Raw genomic sequence first — 20,855 nt, forward strand, 5'->3', positions numbered from 1 at the left:
TCTGCTGCTATTCCACCTGAATCTGGAGCGACTGATTCCTGCCACTGTAAAAGGAGACACGATGGATTGAGAGGGTTAGGGTATCAACAAGTGACCTTGTATACTTAGAAGTGATGGCCAAACTGCTGGTCATATGGCTTCTATCCAAGAAGGGGAGGGTCCAGGAGAGTAGACAATGGAAGTGATGTCCGAGATGGAACGGCTGTCAGTCTTCTGTTCTGCAGATGGTAAACAGAAGGCATTAGCAAACTACACCATCCCATGGTTCAGCAGGTAACCACCATTACCAGAGCCCTTAAGCATATTAATGGCTACAAGTGTAAGTGGCCAATACAAAAAAGGTATTGATATTCTAACCCATTTAGTTTCAGTTTCATAAATAAATGATTTAAGCAAAGAAACTACTGCTATAACCATAAGATATCTGAAAAATATCTTAATTTTTTTTTTGAAATTCTAGAGCACTTAGCAGATCATTTCTTATGCATAGAATGAAAAAATCATCCATTCTAAGTAAAATCCTTGGTAAAACAGGATATCTAAGTGTGTGAGGAGCTCATTTCTAACTATTTAACTTGCCACTGATTTAAGAATCCGTTAATCACAGAAACCTCCCACCATTGTGGCTCTGTGCAAAGCCATAAAGCTGGAATCTAGATATACAAAATATCAAGATGCATGCACAGAAGATGTCAGTATTATAGAGAATGAACTAATATGATGATTCAGTGTGAAATTCTATGATTGTTAATGTTGTGTGGTTTTATTTAAGCTTTGGTATTTTAAAAAGTGTGTAAAAATTGGACAGTTTACAAAAACAAAGGAAGTTACTCTTCATTCAGTTGAATAATCGCCCCCGATGTACAGTTATACATCTATCCAAACATACTATATTTACTACTAATTAAGTTAAATTCTCAGTAAAACAACCATAACCAATAACCATGACAATTTATATACATTTATATTTCAGGTGTAAAATGGCCAGTTGACAATGAATGAAAGAAAATCAAAACTAACCACAAATTCTTTGGAAAATACACCCATAAGGAGTCCATTGTATATTGTAACAAAATCTCAGACAAAGCCAAGACTGCCACAGTTCTTGTGACCTTGGCCAATTGGCCTCCTGTTCCCTCCATAGTATTATACACAGTATCATGATAGGCAGTCTAATAAGGTTAAATAATTTAATTTTTTATTCCAATGCTCCCTTTATCTTTGGTGTCTTTTTCCATGGGCAGGAGTATCAGCTTGATAGTATAGGAATTACACCATGCCCCACAATTGCATACCAAGAAGAGAAACCTAACTAAATAGGAGTCATTAACCATTCGTAATTAGAAGCATCCCCTGAATTATGGACACCTGCATGCTTATATGAGGAAAGTAAGTATTTCATCTTATGAGCAACAATTAAGCTGAATTTTTCATAGTTATGAAAACCAAGCCTGGGACAATTTTCACAGGAGTGCAATCAGTACTAACCCTGGATCATTTTTGCAGTTGTTCCAAATACACCTTGCTGCAGAATGCAGCTCAGTGGGAGGTCTGATATTTGAGACACAGCTGGATTTTGTGCAATAATAGTCTCTGTTGTTCTCATAACTGTAAACTGTACTTAGGAAATATAATTATTAGGGTGTTTTATGGTGTTATTGAACTAATTGTGAATAAAATACTTGTAAAAGTACATATAAAAATACGTGTTTTGGAGCAAAATGACGATAATTTTTGGGGCCAGGGAATGCTTAATTTTTTCCATATACGTTAATTGTAATTTGTTCATGTTGCGAAAAATTCACTTAAGAAAGTGGAATAGATTATCTTTGCAGAGTGGGGGTAATCAGAATTTTTTATATTTTTGTTCAAATGACTAGTAAACTGTTTGAACAGATAATCATTACCTATAATCAGGATATCCCAGACTAAGGTAGTGGTTTTTCAAGGCTGAAATTAAATGCAGATAAGGAGGAATCTCTTAAACAAGAAGGTATGGAATCCTGTATCTAAATTCTTAGCCTTCATTGTTGTATTAATCTTTGGATTCTTTGGTAGACTGAAATCCTCCGATCGATAAGGTATGTGCTGGTTTGTACATATTGTATGTACTGAAAAGTTTACAAACCACAGTAAGGCCCAGACCAATATAAAATCTTTGTTTGTACAAGGGACAATTGGCCCTAAACTTCAATGGAAGCCAGTTTAAAGACTTGAGCACGGTGGTCATGTGGCTGCAGTTCTTGCAGCCTCATATTGATTTCACTGATATCTCACAATGGAATGATTTGCAGAGCCTATGAGTAACACATCATAGTAGTTAACTGTAAAATATTCTGTTTCCTCCTCCTTTAGAAATCTTAATTTTACTATATTTTTAAAGATGGAAGAGGCAAATGTTAGGAGAGTGTTTATAGTTTAAAAAATATATAATGTTATAGAAAATATTAAAAGTATGTGAGATCATCGATTTTACAGATAATGTGAAAAACTGTAAATAACTAATGTTGCTTTCAACTTAAGAGGCTTTAATTTTTTTTTATCCCCAGAATGCATTCTTAAGCTTATACGATACTCTGTATCTAAAATGATGATCTAATAGTGTGTTGGATTTTCTTGGTGTATGTTTTAGCTCTTAATACAATGAGCATCATTTAGTGAGTGAGAAGGGTTTGTAGCTGAAGAATGTTCGATCCAGTTCATTCAGCAGAGAAGTATAGAAACTTTTCTTGAATAACCCTTGTAGGACTACACAAGCAACATTATCCACTGTGTTCCAGCATATCAGTTAGTGAATCATGAGCAATAATTCTGATCATACTTCATTATTTGCTGTTTATGATATAAACCTTTTGCTCTTCTGTTACAATGCCTTAATATAGGGCTTTTCTACCTCTAACATAACAACGTGATGGTACTAAGTTTTTGGTGAACATGCTATAAAATTCAAAAATTCACACTTTCTTATTGTTTTATATTTAGAAAGTGTAACATAATTTATTCCTTTTTTTTGTTCTCTTTGCAGGAGGAATTGACCCCAAGCCAACTGTAAAACCTCCAGTAAAGAATCCTGGAAGTTCAGGTATCCTTTTATATTCTGGTAGATTTTTTTTTTTTTCCCTAAACTTAAGATCTTCTGATATTTGCCATCTCAGTATATTCAAGTATCACATAACAGATATACAGTTAGGGAAAAATATATTTTTTGATTTTATTATTATTTTTTTTGAGTTAATTTAGATCTGACAACTATAATTGCTTTTCATGTTTTATGCAATCATACTACATTTGTTTATATAAAATTGCCATTTTTACATTTAAAAACAGGTTAGTAATTTGCTTTCCATATATCACATAGTGGGCCAATTGCAGAAACTGTAGGCGATGCATTGTTGTTTTTAGGCTGGCTGCTCTAAGCAGAAAGCATTTTATCCTTTTAAATCGCACTTCTAACAATATTAGTATCTCTATCATATCAGGCTTTCTGGTATTACACCACCTAGACTTCAAGGTTGTTTTGAAAAAATGTGCGGTCGTGGCTGACAACTTCTTATTCCAGTACCTGGCAGCATCAAGGTGAAGAGCACCTTGAGGTGGATTGTTCAAAGGTTTTTTTTTATTATAGACAAATCCTTCTTTATAGTGCCCTTAAGGACCTCTGAAGTGCTGTATACAATCATGGATATTTATTTTGTTTTTGATAATAAATTAGTGTCAATTGACTAGTGTTTATTTTGATTTCAACCCAAAATATTAAGTTTTCCACCTCTCAAGTTGTGTTCTGATATTGTATAGTATGTATTGAAATATCTGAAAGATGTCTCATTTTCTTAGTTGTGTGGGAGTGCATGGGGATAATTGTGCTACAGACAGTTCTAATACAACACTCTGTTACATAGGTGGAAACTTCGGGGATTCAGACTTAAATGATGTTGTGGGAGAGGATGGATATCAACCAGATAAGGGAAAAGGAGGTAAGACACAACTGCCATACCTTGTTGTGAAGTTTAGCTAATTTGCTTCCACTCTATTGGATAAACTGAGTTTCTCAGAATAGTAACAGTTTACTTTTACACTGATACTGTTGTTGAGTGTGGCTTTTGTTGGCCTTGGGTTGTATCAGTTATGAGATGTCAGATTATTTACTGGCAGGTTCATACATATGAAGTCAGATTTTTTTTACACTAAGCTCCTGCTTTACTATCTATGTTTAAGCTTCATGTTGTTATCCTTTGCAAGTAAAATACATTGCATTCCACACGTATTCATTTTTATTAAAAAAATGAAATTATCTAGGTTTATTGTTCAGTAACCATCAAAAATCCATTTTACTAAAGTTACGTAAAATCCCTTAAAATACATACTTTTATAATTAATAAGTGTTTTTTCACATAATACATGCACATATGTCATTAATGAAATACTTGTCATAATTACAAGCCACAGTTCTAATCAAATGTTCATAGGATATTTAACAACAAAATAACCCTAACCCTACTAATTGTTTAATAAGCAGTAAGGGATTCTTCTTTATTAGTATACTAGCAGGAGTACCCGGCGTTGCCTAGGATTCTACAGGTACTGGTCATAAAATTAGAATATCATGACAAAGTTGATTTATTTCAGTAATTCCATTCAAAAAGTGAAACTTATATAATAAATTCATTCATTACACACAGACTGATGTATTTCAAATGTTTATTTCTTTTAATTTTGATGATTATAACTGACAACTAATGAAAGTCCCAAATTCAGTATCTCGGAAAATTAGAATATCAATTAAGACCAATGCAAAATAAGGATTTTCAGAAATGTTGGCCGACTGAAAGGTATGAACTTGAAAAGTATGAGCATGTACAGCACTCAATATTTAGTTGGGGCTCCTTTGGCCTGGATTACTGCAGCAATGTGGCGTGGCATGGAGTCGATCAGTCTGTGGCACTGCTCAGGTGTTATGAGAGCCCATGTTGCTCTGATAGTGGCCTTCAGCTCTTCTGAATTGTTGGGTCTGGCGTATTGCATCTTCCTCTTCACAATACCCCATAGATTTTCTATGGGGTTAAGGTCAGGCGAGTTTGCTGGCCAATCAAGAACAGGGATACCATGGTCCTTAAACCAGGTACTGGTAGTTTTGGCACTTTGTGCAGGTGCCAGGTCCTGTTGGAAAATGAAATCTGCATCTCCATAAAGTTCGTCAGCAGCAGGAAGCATGAAGTGCTCTAAAACTTCCTGGTAGAATGCTGCGTTGACCTTGGACCTCAGAAAACACAATGGACCAACACCAGCAGATGACATGGCACCCCAAGCCGTCACTGACTGTGGAAACTTTACACTGGACCTCAAGCAACGTGGATTCTGTGCCTCTCCTTGCTTCCTCCAGACTCTGGGACCTTGATTTTCAAAGGAAATGCAAAATTTACTTTCATCAGAGAACATAACTTTGGACCACTCTGCAGCAGTTTTGTCTTTAGCTCATGCGAGACGCTTCTAACTCTGTCTCTTGTTCTAGAGTGGCTTGACACAAGGAATGCGACAGCTGAAACCCATGTCTTGCATACGTCTGTGCGTGGTGGTTCTTGAAGCACTGACTCCAGCTGCAGTCCACTCTTTGTGAATCTCCCCCACAGTTTTGAATGGGTTTTGTTTCACAATCCTCTCCAGGGTGCGGTTATCCCTATTGCTTGTACACTTTTTCTACCACATCTCGTCCTTCCCTTCGCCTTCTATTAATGTGCTTGGACACAGAGCTCTGTGAAGAGCCAGCCTCTTTAGCAATGATCTTTTGTGTCTTGCCCTCCTTGTGCACGGTGTCAGTGGTAGTCTTTTGGACAACTGTCAAGTCAGCAGTCTTCCCCATGATTGTGTAGCCTACAGAACTAGATTGAGAGACCATTTAAAGGCTTTTGCAGGTGTTTTGAGTTAATTAGCTGATTAGAGTGTGGCACCAGGTGTCTTCAATATTGAACCTTTTCACAATATTCTAATTTTCTGAGATACTGAATTTGGGACTTTCATTAGTTGTCAGTTATAATCATCAAAATTAAAAGAAATAAACATTTGAAATACATCAGTCTGTGTGTAATGAATGAGTCTGATATACAAGTTTCACTTTTTGAATGGAATTACTGAAATAAATCAAGTTTGTCATGATATTCTAGTTTTATGACCGGCATCTGTGTGTGTGTGTGTGTGTGTGTGTGTGTGTGTGTGTGTGTGTGTGTATATGTGTGTGTGTATGTATATATATATATGTATATAAACTGCTCAAGAAAATTAAAGGAACACTTTGAAAACACATCAGATCTCAATGGGAAAAATAAATCCTCCTGGATATCTATACTGATATAGACTGGGTAATGTGTTAGGAACGAAAGGATGCCACATCGTTTGATGGAAATGAAAATGATCAACCTACAGAGCCCTGAATTCAAAGACGCCCCAAAAATCAGAGTGAAAAAATTATGTGGCAGGCTAGTCCATTTTGCCAAAATTTAATTGCAGCAACTCAAAATTGTAGGCAGCATAATGTTCTCCATGTCTTCTCCAGACCCTTTCACTTCTGTCACGTGCTCAGGGTGAACCTGCTCTCATCTGTAAAAAGCACAGGGCACCAGTGGTGCATCTGCCAATTCTGGTATTCTATGGCGAATGCCAATCGAGCTACATGCTGCTGGGCAGTGAGCTCAGGGCCCATTAGAGGACATGGGGCCCTTGGGTCACCCTCATGAAGTCTTTCTGGTTGTTTGGTCAGAGACATTCACACCTGTGGCCTGCTGGAGGTCATTTTGTAGGGCTCTGGCAGTGCTCATCCTGTTCCTCCTTGCCCATAGGAGCACATACTGGTCCTGCTGATGGGTTATGGACCTTCTATGGCCCTCTCCAGCTCTCCTAGAGTAACTGCTTGTCTCCTAGAATCTCCTCCATGCCCTTGAGACTGTGCAGGGAGACACAGCAAACCTTCTGGCAATGACACGTATTGATGTGCCATCCTGGAGAAGTTGGACTACCTGTGCAACCTCTGTAGGATCCAGGTATCGCCTCATGCTACCAGTAGTGACACTGACTGTAGCCAAATGCAAAACTAGTGAAGAAACAGTCAGAAAAGATGAGGAGGGAAAATGTCAGTGGCCTCCACCTGTTAAACCATTCCTGTTTTGGGGGTCATCTCATTGTTGCCCCTCTAGTGCATCTGTTGTTAATTTCATTAACACCACAGCAGCTGAAACTGATTAACAACCCCCTCTGCTACTTAACTGACCAGATTAATATCCCATAAGTTTCATTGACTTTATGTTATACTCTGATTAAAAGTGTTCCTTTAATTCTTTTGAGCAGTGTGTGTGTGTATATATATATATATATATATATATATATATATATACACACTGCTGAAAAGAGTTAAAGGAACACTTTTAATATATATATATAGATAGAGAGAGATATATATATATATATATAGAGAGATATAGAGATATAGATATATAGATAGATAGCTCAGTGCGAGTTTCAACTTCCGATAACTACGTGATTTTTGTGACTGCTGTTAGCGAAGTTGTGTTTTTGGTTGTGCCTCAGGCAAAATGGAACAGCGGAATTTGGAGCAACGTTGTGCCATTAAATTTTGTGTTAAGCTTGGAGAATCGGCAAGTGTGATGTTTGAAGAGTTAAAACAGGCCTGTGGGGAACATTCTTTATCCCGAGCTCAAGTTTTTCGCTGGCACAAATCATTTTTGGATGGCAGAAAACACGTTGAAGATGAACATCGTTCAGGGAGACCTTCAACTTCGAAAACCAATGAAAACATCAAACGTGTGAACACTCTTGTGAGATCAGACCGTCGTTTAACATTAAGAATGTTGAGTGAACAATTAAATTTGAACAGATTTACCGTTCATCAAATTTTGACTGAACATTTGCACATGCGAAAGGTCTGTGCCAAAATGGTGCCGAAAAACCTCACAATTGAGCAGAAGGACAATCAAAAAAAACAAGTGTCTTGATCTTCTTGACAGACTCGCTAATGAGCAAGATTTCTTTAGTCGTGTGATCACAGGTGATGAATCATGGATTTTTGAATACGAGCCTGAGACCAAGAGGCAAAGTCAGGAGTGGCACACTGCAAACTCTCCTCGAACAAAGAAAGCTCGAATGAGCAAATCGAAGATCAAATCGATGCTTATTTGTTTTTTGACAAAAGGGGAATTGTCCACAAAGAATTTGTTCCTCCAGGACAAACTGTCCACCAAGTTTTTTATAAAGACGTCCTTGAAAGGCTCAGAAAAAGGGTCATTCGCGTGAGACCAGACATTGCAGACAAATGGATGCTCCATCATGACAACGCTCCATGTCACACTGCCCTCTCCATAACAGAATTTTTGACATCAAAAGTCATTCCTGTGGTTCCCCAGCCCCCTTATTCACCTGACCTCAGTCCGTGTGACTTTTTCCTAAACTGAAAAATGTCCTCAAAGGACGTCATTTCGGGACTTTAGAAAACATCCAAAAGAGTGTAACGGACATGCTGAAGATCATACTGGTTGAAGACTTCCAGCGCTGCTGCCAATAGTGGGAACAACGTCTCCATCGGTGTGTAGCTGCCCAAGGGAAGTACTTTGAAGGGGATAACATTGATGTTTGAAAAAAATAAAAACTTTGGTAAATAAAAAATCAGTCTCATTACTTTTCTGCCACACCTCATTTTTAACAGGATTGAACTGCCTTGATGGGTGGGTGTGTGTATGGTGTGAATGCGTTGGTGATTGGACGAGAGTGTCCAGAAGTGAATGTAGAAGTGTCTCTCTTACTGTGTGTGTGTGTGCATGCGCGCATGAATGCTTTGTTACAGTGTGGTTTGGCCCAAAGAATATTTGCTTGGCAAGATCTTGACACTACAATAAATCTATTTGATGACTCCTGTAATAGGTTATGTTTTAATATGGCATTTTTTTATAGTATAATTGCTGAATGTTTCTCCACGTTATGGGGACAGCGATTTGAAATTGTTGATAACATGACATTTTCTTGTAGAAGTTATGTTGGCAGCAGTTGTATCTGCCTAAATACTGTAAGCTCAAGCACGGCTATTGCTGATATTCAGAATACAGTACTTCTAATATGATGAAGATATCTACTGTTTTCAGTTAGGAGTAGTGTACTGTATAACTCCATTTTATTTAGAGGATAAGCAAATTGGCTTATCTGATATGCATTACCCATGTTTAACAAATTGTTTATTGATATCTCTGTGTCGAAGACCTTATGGAAAACCCCAAGGATAATATACAGACACTCCTCACTTAACAATCTGCCTGTTTAATGATCATGCAGACTTAGGTCCAGCTCTCCAACCACTCTATATTGTACTCTGTACTAGAACTTTGGTCATGGAAGCAGCCACGTAGTGTCTGAGCGTCAAGCATCTCATCTCGTATCACGTGGCTGGCACAAATGCAGCGTGTTGTCTCTGTGTCGGGCATCTTATCTCACATCTGACGGATAACACAAATGGCATTACGCCATATGCTTGAAATATTGGTAAGGGCCAGCTCCTCGCTTATCGACTAATTTGCTTAACAACCTAGTCATGAGAACGGAAATCGGTCGTTGAACTGTACTCTGAATAAAGAAGTTAAAGTCATGAGTATTAAACAATAATAAATTCCAAGTTACTTCCAAATTACATATAACTTTCAAAGACCTGCTTTGTAGCTCTTGTTGAAGTTTCTTTAACTTTCTGGTTTCTACGGTTCAAAACCTCTTAAATTAGTGCAGTTCATGATGCTCCATCAGTGGAATGGCCTGTGGCTTTAATCTTTTACCTGGAACATCATTCTTCATTTGGAATGTTCACGGTTTAACCATTAACGACAAAGTTGCAGTCTTGCACCTTTATTTTAAGTGATTTAATTTTTCCCAATCACAGCTTTATACTGCATGCAAGTGATCACAGTTATTTCACACCTAGGTTGCAGCATTGTTTCAGTGATGAATATATATGTACCTACATTTTGACCTTAGATTCACTTCAGGAATTAAACCTTTCCTTCTCAGAATGGCTGTGGGCCATTGTGACCATTTCTGACTTCAATCCATGGCTGAATTTAAGAGATAAATACCATGACTAATTAAAATGTACCGATGTAAATGTAAGTTGTGATTGATAACACTTAAGCACAGCTAAAATGCCAAGATGTACAGTCATTTATTGCATACTGACATAATAGAGTAGAAGTTTATTTGATGCCTTTAATTATATCACAGTTTCATATATAGTATGTTAGCATTATTGCATGAAATAAGAATCATCACACAGACCTGTTCTAGCAGTTTGGTCTGGTCAATGCTGAGAGGGTCAGTCTGTAAATATAGAGCAAAATGCAGAGTGTGGGCTGTTTTTTTTTTTTTTTTTTAAAAACAAGGAAAGCATATTAACAAAATTGCCTCTAATTATTGTTTTATCTTGTTGTATCTTTGTTTACATTTTTTTTATGTAGCGCTTTGAGGTTTACTAAAAATTTAAAGTGCCTTATAAATAAAATGAATAATTTATTATTATTGACATAAAATACAGTGTTGGCTCTATTATGTATGAGAAACTACGTATGTTCAGACACTATACAAGAAAAACCCAACATGCAAAATAACATACCTTTAAGACGAGTGAGATATACATAATTATTATTGCACTTTATATCTCCTTTTTTGTGTTTTCTGCATACTGTATGTGTCACAAATAATACACAAGGGTAGTTTTGAGTATCAAGTTAAATTCCCATTAGCCAACTAAGTAGGAAAGGATAATCATCTGCTGTAATCTGATGATTAAATGTTAACACAAGACGTAGTGGCATGTGTCACATTTTTCACAAACGGTTCATTTATAATGTCATTGTGTGCTTTTGCTGACTGCAGTCCTGCTGCGTTTGTTTCTGAGTGTTCTGCATTGTAGCCTTGCACTCATTGGCTTGCACATGCTAATCACTGATCCTTTAGCAGGTACAGTGATATGTTGTTAGCTTTTTCTTATACTTTAGAAGTGTTGGATGCTGCCTTTTTGACCCTATCTTTCTGCCCGAGTGTGTTGTTTGCATGTAAATGTTCTTGTTTTTGGTGTGTTATTTTCAGACTGCAGGTGCTTCCCTAATTCAGGTAGGGGGTGCTTAGAGGCTCATTTCTGCCTCCTGTAGTACTACTTTACCTTACTTTTGCAAGATACTGTGTAATATTAGAAGGGTTTTCATGATGACCAGTTTCCTGCATTGTCTAGCTGTCACTTTGTTTGAGAGCACTCGCATATCCCAAGCTACAAGCAGATTTTTGTGTTCTGGTAAATGCTAATGCATAAAATGCTCTTCAGTAGTGTAAAGATGATGTATTGTGACACATTTTTCACTTAAAATGATCACACTTTTATATGGACAAATTTAATCTTGTATTATCTCTGCCATTAAGCAGGATGTCTCTTTAATCATTAATTGCTATTAATTGATCAAAGAGGATCACTATAGATTATGAAATGTGATCAAATTTACATCCATTTGGAATGTTTCTGAATTTGCACAATATCAAAGTTAATCTATTTTTTTTTTTTTTGGTGAGTTGGGCATAAATTTTAGTTAATTTTTATAACTAACTAGGGGGCTTTGCCCCCTGCTTGCTTTGCTTGCCAACCCCCAGGCCTCTTTGCAATTTTGCCGCTCGCATATGGGAATGTGGATGTACAATTTAAACAGATTTTTATTTTCATGGGAATTGTTACATATGCATAATAGAATTTACTATTTTACATTACAGCGAGTAATTAACCATATTAACAAATAGTAAAACGTGACAGAGTTGTTCGTTGAGTAATACCATTTTGTTCTGTTTTGCTTTGAAATTAACATGCAAATACTTTTTAAACTTACACTTACTGTAAAATTAAGTAAACAAATTTTTTTTAATTAAATTTTTGTCAATATCACATTGAATTTTGATTTCTGTTTGGACTTTCAGCGTGACAACACAATGTATAACTGTCCGTGATTTGAATTTAGTTTCTGTTTCATTTTTCTCTATTAAATTAAACGTCTTTTGACTCTGAGATTTGATTCTTTGCAAAAGCTATTCTAATGGGAAACTGTTAACATTTTAATACGAATGCCATATCAAGATCTTCTTTGTTGTCTAAAGTTATCCACGGAAGATTTACTGCATTACCTTTCTTGGATACATCCTTCTTTCTATAGTAATTAGTGCGGTGGAAGACTGGACAGTGTCAACAGTTGTAGATATTCGTCGAGATATTGCATGTTGATGTTTTCATGTTCTGCATGATCACCACCAATTTAACCAATTTGCCGTGTAACTGATCGACATTTTTAGAGTTAATTTGTTTGACTTCATCGTTTCTCAGTGCTAGGATTGCCTGTGTACTGTTATTTTTGTTGATAACCCTTCATGATGAAAGTCTTCAATAAGATTTGAACATAATACATCTTCTTTAATTATGAACTCAAAGTGAGGAAAAGTTCACATTTATAAGAGCTGAGAGAACAGGAACTGTCTGACAAAAGCATTCACATAAATGAGAGGTGAGAGTACCGTGTGTGGTGCAATATATTTGAAAGGAGAGTGTAACTTGGGCGTGGTTCTCATGGCCAAAATCTCTTCAAAAAAGTCTTGTCTCTTTGCAGGATTTTTTTTATATAATAGATTAGGTTACAGTTTAAAACTGTTTTAAGAATTCAGATTAACTTTTTTTTGCTTTTGCACCAACAGGTCCGCGTGTTGGTCCTGCACAGGGTAAGTATTTACTTTTACATTTATTGTTTAATATAAGAAATATTTAAATGTCAGTTTTTATTTTTTTTTCTTTCTTTTGATTCTGTTATGCATATGTATGCTAAATCTTTTTTTCATGATAATTCAGCTAGAAATCAGACAAAACCAGTTTATACGTGTTTATTTATTTTTTTTTTTTTACCAACCACCCCTTACTAATCTTTTAACTAGATGATGAGCAGCAGTATGAGGAAGGAGGAGCTCAAGGTAAGAACAATCTAATAACTCATTCAAGACAAATTAGAAAGGAATTCATATTTTCTTTCTCAGGGTTTCTCCATCTTATCCCACACCTCCATCACGCAATACTTTCTTATTATTCCTGCTGAAAGCAATGTCCAGAATGTTAATTAATTTTTGTTTATATTTATAGAACATATATTCATAATTAAGCTCAGAATAGTTCACACATTTTCAAACAAAGATTAAAATTAAAACCTTTTAGCAAAAACATAATGCTAAATTTATATAAAAATCCATAAGGTTTTTAGCATACCTGAATAGGATAGCAGCCTTAAGCTAATTTTGGTACCAGAAATAAATGGTTGCACAGTAAGAACAACACAAACAGCTGTTACTGTTGAAACCTATACCAGAGATCATGAGAAAAGAAAAAAAAAATAAAGTATACATTGAATTTATCTGATCTTGGCCAGCTGACCTTCTATACCAGTAGTTCTCAACCTTAATTTCGCCAAGGTCCCACAGTGTACCACAAGACCCCCCTCCTACACAGACTATGATATTTACCCTCTTGTACTTTTGCTGCAGTCTTGAGAAAGGCATTTGTTTGTGAACTTAGCTACTAACCTGTAGTTAAATATATGGTATACTGAGCCAAAGAGAGAAATGCAAGCAACCCCTAAACCCCAAATTGCCATGCATATGTGTGGAGTCCATCCAATCTCTATTTAGACACAGAAAATTCATTTTAATGCCATGTTTAAATGTAATCCTGCTAAACTATGTACAGTGTGAAGGCTAAGGGGCGCCACAGAGTCCCAAACATGAACACACAAGACAGTCCTGGGTTCAATTAAAGAGTGTTTACTATGCAAAATACCTTGTACAAAGCCAAAACCAAGTTGCTTTCTCTTTCTCCTCCTCTCGCTCTCTTTATCGCACTGCTTTCCACCAGTTGAGGGTTGCCTTCCTTGCTCCGAGCTCCAGCTTGCCTGGACCAGGTGGTTCGGTCCCTTCTGTTAAGGACTTGGGAGTACTTCCAGTGCCAGGGCCCATTGGAAGCACTTCTAGGTCATATGGAAGATTCCAAATAACAGAGAGTATTACTTCCTGCAGTGCCCTTTTGCAACACCTACTGGCCCCAGCAGGGTTGTGTTACCAAACTATAATTTCCAGCATTCCCTGCTGGTTTCCGAATGGGCACTGATAGTCAGGGCTGCTATCGTCTAGTGTCCCGGGTTTGGTGGGGTAGGGAATAAATATTCCTTAGAGACGGCCTTTTCCTGTCCTTCCCTTTTATCTCTATCAAGGAAGGTACTACAAATATATCTAGTCAGGATGCCTGTCCATCTGCCTGTGGCTTCCCATCTAGGTAAGGAATCTTCTGCTTTTGCTGGGATGACTGTCCATCCACCTGGGGCGTTTTGTTCGGGTATGGCACCTTTCTCCCTTTTGGCTAGAATGCCTGTCTGTCCACTTGGAGCCTTCCGTCTGGGTAATGAACCGTCCCCTCTCCTGGTCGGGATGCTTGTCCATCCTTTGTGGCACTTACAACAGTTACAATCTATAGATAAAATAGACTTTAAAGGGGATCGACTCCATGTTACCGGTTGCATCCCAGTAGCCTCTTGAATTCGCTGCTGCTGATAATGTACCTGAGGGATGACCCAAGTAAATGGGGACACTCCCTCAAAGAAAGAAGTAGGTGCAAAAGTGAACAAAGTGCTTTTATTAGAACAATCCGAAGCAAAATTTCCAATAAATAAATGATCCATTAAAACAGTGAAAATCCAGGAGTTTAAAGGTAGGCTTAAAATGAGAATTAAAAACCACCTAATGATTGGGTCAGTTTTACTTCCACTCTTGGATGAGCCCAGCCCAACTCCCTCTATTTCTCTGGTTCCTCCATTATTTGCTCAACCAACAAAGACTCCAGCAGTGACAAGCAACATCAGCCAGACCGCTCGGGGTTGGTTGTCCTCTCGTCTTCCTTTTCCCTCGCTCCTCTATACATCAGATCCCTAGAGAGGACACCACCTTGATCACACCCAACTTTCTGGACAATTAGTAGGGACGATCTGCTCCTGGAGTGCCAATCTTTCACTCCGTCGTGGTACCTTCAACCACACTTAAGCGGGCAGGCTCACGCTGCCTGTCCTCACGGCATCTCCACTCTTTCTTTGTTCTTCTTTCTCTCTTATTGCATTCTCCTCTACCTGTACATGCTCCTTTTCTACCTTGGCACCCCTTATGGGGCATAGGTGTGGATGCGGCACTCCCTCCAAAGAATTAATGAGGCACCTGCCTGATGGATGCATTTGCACATGCCTTTACAATCATGCATGCCAACAACCCCTGCCTCCCCATCTGTCCCTGGAATGAAACACATTAGTTTTAGAGCCTGCACTTTGCAAGGTACAATTATTTAAAATGAGCACAGCACCACGGACCACTTATCACACACTCCCCTTCCACAATACCCCAGTTACATGGAAAGGCTCCAACATAGTGACAATTGCAAAAACTCTGTCATTGCCCTCTAGGTCTGTCCAGAGTTTGGTAGCCCTATAGCTAAATTATGTTTTATTTACCCTTAAAATGAACCTGTAAGGGGAGCTTTATGTTAATTTTTCTCTGTGTATTGGACGTGTGCTGACCAGGTTGATTTGTTGTAGAGAAAGTAAAATAGACATGAAAAATAATATCTTGATACTGTGGCTAAGTGAATGTGGAAATGTGATACTAACCATTTCTAATGTTTTGGCATAGATGTGTACATACTGTAGGTGGTCTTTTTTTGTTTAAAGAGAGATGAAGTGATATTCACTGGAACTGGTCACTGACAACATGACTAAATATTGTGGTCTGCACAGAGGCTTGACATAAGCCTGCATCCTGGTACAGAGTAGGGGTGACCAGTTTGCCAGTTCTGCATACCCTTTGGTTGTAAAGGTTTATTTGTCTGCTGTCTTATAGGATTTTCCAATGAAGACCTGAAGTTACCTGTATTTCATTATTTTTTTCAGTTTAGATACTGAAAATAAAATTAGAAGGTTTTAGTCCCCTTGACTCAATTTCAATTATTCCGGAAACCACTTTGGTATGGCTTATGGGGATGTATCATATTCATCTCTATGATTAACACAGATTTTGTCATGAAGTTGTATACTGTGAGATGTATTTTTACTTTGTGCTGTAAGTTGGAATAGACACGTGAATGCTTCAGTGCTGCTGTAGTATAACATAACTGTTACAGTCTCATACATTGGGGTTCCCAACTCCAGTCCTGGAGGTCCTAAGTGGCTGCAAGCTTTAATTCTAAACCTTTTTGTAATTAGTGACCTGTTTTTGCTGCTAATTAACTTCTTTTGATTATTTTTTTAACTTGCTGTTGAAGACCCAGGCCCCTTAATTGTTTCTTTTTCCTTAACTAACAGCCAAACAATATTGAGACACAAAATGAATCAAGATATGATAGTTAAATTGTGTCTATTAAACAATATCTGGAAATAAAGTAAGATGAAGAGCTAAGGAATGTTGATCTGCTCAGGTCCACAAAACATTTTAACAGTGCTAATAGAAAAGTGAAAATCAACAATTTTAGAAGTGGTATGCTACTATACAATGAGAGCAACAGCAAGCCATGGAATTAAAGAGCATGTTTAATTGACAAGAATCAACACCTAATTAAGCAGCTAGTTTGGGTGAAATTGTTTGGAATTTGAGGCCCTAACTTAGTTGGTCTTCTGTTGGCTCTCTAACTTTGCATTTCATTTTCGTTTGGGTGCCATTTAAAGAAAGAAACAAAGCAATTCATAGGAATGATGAAGAAATTCAGGGGCTCAAATCTTAAAAAAAAAAATCAATTAAAAGTAATTCAAAAGAAGTTCAGTAAAAGCAAAAACTGGTCACTAATCAAGAAAAGGGTTAGAATGAAAATCTGCAGCCAGATGTTGGTATAGCTTTAGAAAAGTGTAGCTAGTGGCTAATGTTGCTAGTTAATTATAAAACATAGTGCTTTGGATCTACCTTGCCAAGTTAAAAATAGAAAGGCATACTTTTATGCCTTCTTTAAGAGTAATAAATTGGGCCAACTATGAAGGCTGAAAATGTTAACTTTCACCCTCTGAATATAGTTGACTTGAACATTAAAAAAAAATAGATACATTTAAAACTAAGTATTTCCTCAACCCATGATTTGTTTTACAGTGTTGTTGGAATGAGAGGATTTCTGTCACTTTCATTCCAATGTAAAATTTAATACATTTACAAATTGTTTTCAAACCTCAAAGCGATCCTACCCTAGATAATTGGATTAGGTAGATGAATGGATGTTTTCAGAAAACTGGTTAAGCAGTTATGTGGCTGAGCCTATGAAGTCGTAAGCCGGACTGGTCTGATGAAATTTCTTGTACATTAACCAATAGTTGGTCTCAAAGCCTACGTAATTGCTAAAACAAATTGGAAAATAACTCGACTTCTGGCATTTGTTGGGTTTTTAATGACAATAGAGTGTCTAAATAGAGTGTATAAATAAAATTTATTAAAGAAGGAAACATACATACTGGATATATCTGAATTTCAGCTATGCTGATAGACGACATAAGTTTTTTAAAAAAGAGGGCTAATTCTAGATGAGTCCAGAGAGGTAAGCTATAACAAATCTCTGATCATCTCTGTAAGATATGTGGCATACAAAAACAACAAAGTCAGTTTTTACAGAATTTGTGAAGTAATGGAAAGACAAAGACCATTTATTATTTAACAGTACTTTTCATTAACCATTAATCGGCTGTTTCCTAAATGTAAAAATGCAAACATAAGTGTACAACAGCAAGTATCAGACAACTGATAGTGACTTTTTGACTAATGTCATTTAAAGTCTTGATCCAAGAGCAGCTTGTACATTAAAGAATCCTGAATAATCTCTTATGTTTACTTGTTCATGTGGCATGATACTACAGTATATTTGGATTACAGTAGTATCAATTTAAGCATTGTTGGTTTTTCCAGTTTTTGTAAAAAACTATTTTAGTATTTTTTTCAAGTTAAATGAAGTCTTCTGTTATGTTCATAGTCTTATAATTTTTTGTAAAAACCAGCTTGAAATTACCCTCCTGCTATCAGTGCAAGCTTACTTTTAAGCAAGTCCTGTGTTCATAATGGAATGGTCTTTTAAGTCCTGGAAAAGTAATTGATTTAATCCTCAGCCGAATGTCCATTTCTAAACCATTCTCTAAGAAACGAGATGTGGGGTTCGTGTTCAAAAGATTTATGCAATATGCGGCATTGCACCACACCTGTGAAGCATATTGTTAATTTGTTTTTCATGTTTTAAGTAAAAAGGATACAGAAGGAACTGAAGTAATAATTTATTTTATAAATCCACTTTATACAGTATTTTGTACACTTTGAGCATGAAGTAAAATGTTTCCAAATCTTAAAGAATACAAATAATACAAAACAAAAAAAATCATTAATATCTTTCCTTAGACCTTGCACCAATACTACTTTTTATGTCTTTTTAAAAAAAAAAAACTCTGGAGGTTTTATTTAGTTCCATGTTTTAAGAATACCATGGTGTTTACTTTAGATTATGAGATCCCTTCCAATTTGATGTTTTTATGATGCCACAAAGACTTGAAAAGTCTCATTTTAGGTAGTTTTGCCATGGTAAAATATTGTAAATGTGGATAATAATTCTAAAAATGGCATCTGTCCAGCTGATTTAAATGAAAATGCAAAGTTTTTTCCCCTCCTTTTTATGTTTGCTTCTTTTGTGTATATCAGGGATAATGTTTAACTTGTCATCTGTAATTATGTGTTGCATTGTCTTGTATGTCAAGATTGTGAAAGGTCTTTGGTTGTCTTTTAAAACAAAGAAACAAAAAACAAATACATCAAATACTGTTATCAAACTCCATCTCTGTCAAACATGCTGATGGCAGCTTTTTTTTAAATTTATATTCCTCTGTCTGTCACAGGCAACTTTTTAAAATGTATTTCACTGTTGGGAAATGATTTATTTTATCTGTAGTATGCAGGTCACAGTTCTTTACTATCCCCTATGCAGAGTTTTCTTTTATATCTAAAGACAAAACAAAAAGAATAATGTTGGGCAAAAGATTTGACGGAGACTTCCAAAGTTTGTTCAGTGCATAACCTATAAGAGATTGATATAGTGAACAAGACAGAACTGTTGAGTGTTTGTTCTGAACTTAACAATAATGTTTTTGAATTTTAGAAGTTAAAAAAAAAAAAAAAAAGACATCTCCCATAGCTTTTTGAAGAGAAGGTAAAATGGATTCAAGTAAGGACAAATAGAAGACAAGCAAAGAATCCACCAATGTCTTTCATCGTTTCTTGGAGAAAAGAAATATAAGTGTAGTTTCCCTTTTATAAAATTTGTTTAAAAATTTTACTTGCAACCATAACAGTGCCCAGATGCCAGATTTGAATGGCAGTATCCACAAATGTATAATTGGGAGGCTTTGCTACTTTTATATTCAAATAATTAAGTTAACAGTGTGTCTGCCGTTAATTTAAAATTGGCCTATGGCTGCAAATTTCATTGCACAAAGCTAATAAATCTGCATATTTGAGCCAGGATTGGTAGTTGCACTTAAAATCACTGGAACTGCAGTAAATTCTGCCTAGCCTGTCTTGTTGTCCTGCTGTTAAAGCTTCAGTTAACATGACAGAAGCTGTTAGAAACTGAACAATATGCAATGGATAGGAGAAAAAAATTATTCTGCAGAAAGTTTTTGTCAATTTAATGAAATTTGCATCAATATATATAATAAAGCAAACCTTTAAACCTTTAAGAGATGCACCACTTCCCGTTACATTACTAGTATGCTTAGGAACAGGTTAACTCCTGTGAAGGTCGGGTTGTTCTTGCTTGAAGAAATGTTACTGGGAAATAAATCATTAATTTGACTTGTAATTTATGTTCAATTTACCAACCCTAATATTTACATTGTTAAAAAGAAATACAGATAAAAGAAAAGCTATCTTACATTGAAGTAACAACTGAAAGTATATGAATTTATAAAACACCGCAAAATTCACTTTACTAACCTTAGAACAAACTACACAGGAAATTGTTCACAGAAGGTTGGAGAAGCAAGAGGAATACAACCTGATATACACTTCATTGTTTTGCTCTAACCTTCAGGGTTCTGTTTATAATCAGTATTCCATCCTAGATTTAGATTAGAGATCTTTATTGCCACATATGCTGCGAAAGCATAGTGAAATTCTTGTCACAGTTGCGCTGATGTATAAATAGATACAGTAAATAAAGAATATCAGAAAATAAATGAACAGCATAAATAAATACAATAATAAAATGAGTGAAAAAAAAAAGTGCCACGTATAATAGAATTTCAAAATAAACCAGCAGTTGGGTATAGTACACCATGCAGGGCAGGTAGGATCAGGTTACAGGGAGTTCATTGACATTATGTCCTGGAGGAATAAGCTGTTCATGATGTGAGTGATGCTTTCATCGCGATGCTTGAGAATAAGATTAAGAAGATGATGGTCAGATTTGGGAAATGATTGCACGCAACTTCTTTCCCTTTTCAGTACTTTACCTCAAGTGTTATCAGAACTTAGAAACATCTTATTTAATGGAATAACTGTGTATAAAAATGTTTTTGATTAGTAAATAAGCAACAAGAAAAATAGATGAGGTTCATCAAGTATTTCCTAAATTGTTAATGCCTTTCTCCCTCCTTTTGCATACACACCATAGACATAATGGAAAATTGCCTTTAGTCATTTAACCCTTGCCTAAGTTTAATAAGTTTTACCGACTTATAACTCTTTTGAGAGATTATCTAGTT

At 36.3% G+C, this 20,855-nt stretch overlaps 1 protein-coding gene across 3 annotated transcripts in view; it reads left to right on the forward strand.

Moving 5' to 3' along the window:
* Positions 1 to 20,855, forward strand: part of cd99 (CD99 molecule) — a 101,164-nt gene that overhangs the window by 49,133 nt on the left and 31,176 nt on the right. For all 3 annotated transcript variants that reach the window (XM_039743563.1, XM_039743561.1, XM_039743560.1), the window contains exons 5-8: positions 3,026 to 3,082; positions 3,900 to 3,974; positions 12,760 to 12,783; positions 12,994 to 13,029. In XM_039743563.1, the coding sequence (XP_039599497.1) occupies positions 3,026 to 3,082; positions 3,900 to 3,974; positions 12,760 to 12,783; positions 12,994 to 13,029 (192 nt within the window). The remainder of the gene's footprint in view (positions 1 to 3,025; positions 3,083 to 3,899; positions 3,975 to 12,759; positions 12,784 to 12,993; positions 13,030 to 20,855) is intronic.

This window comes from Polypterus senegalus, chromosome 2, assembly GCF_016835505.1.
Source record: "Polypterus senegalus isolate Bchr_013 chromosome 2, ASM1683550v1, whole genome shotgun sequence".
NCBI lineage: Eukaryota > Metazoa > Chordata > Cladistia > Polypteriformes > Polypteridae > Polypterus > Polypterus senegalus.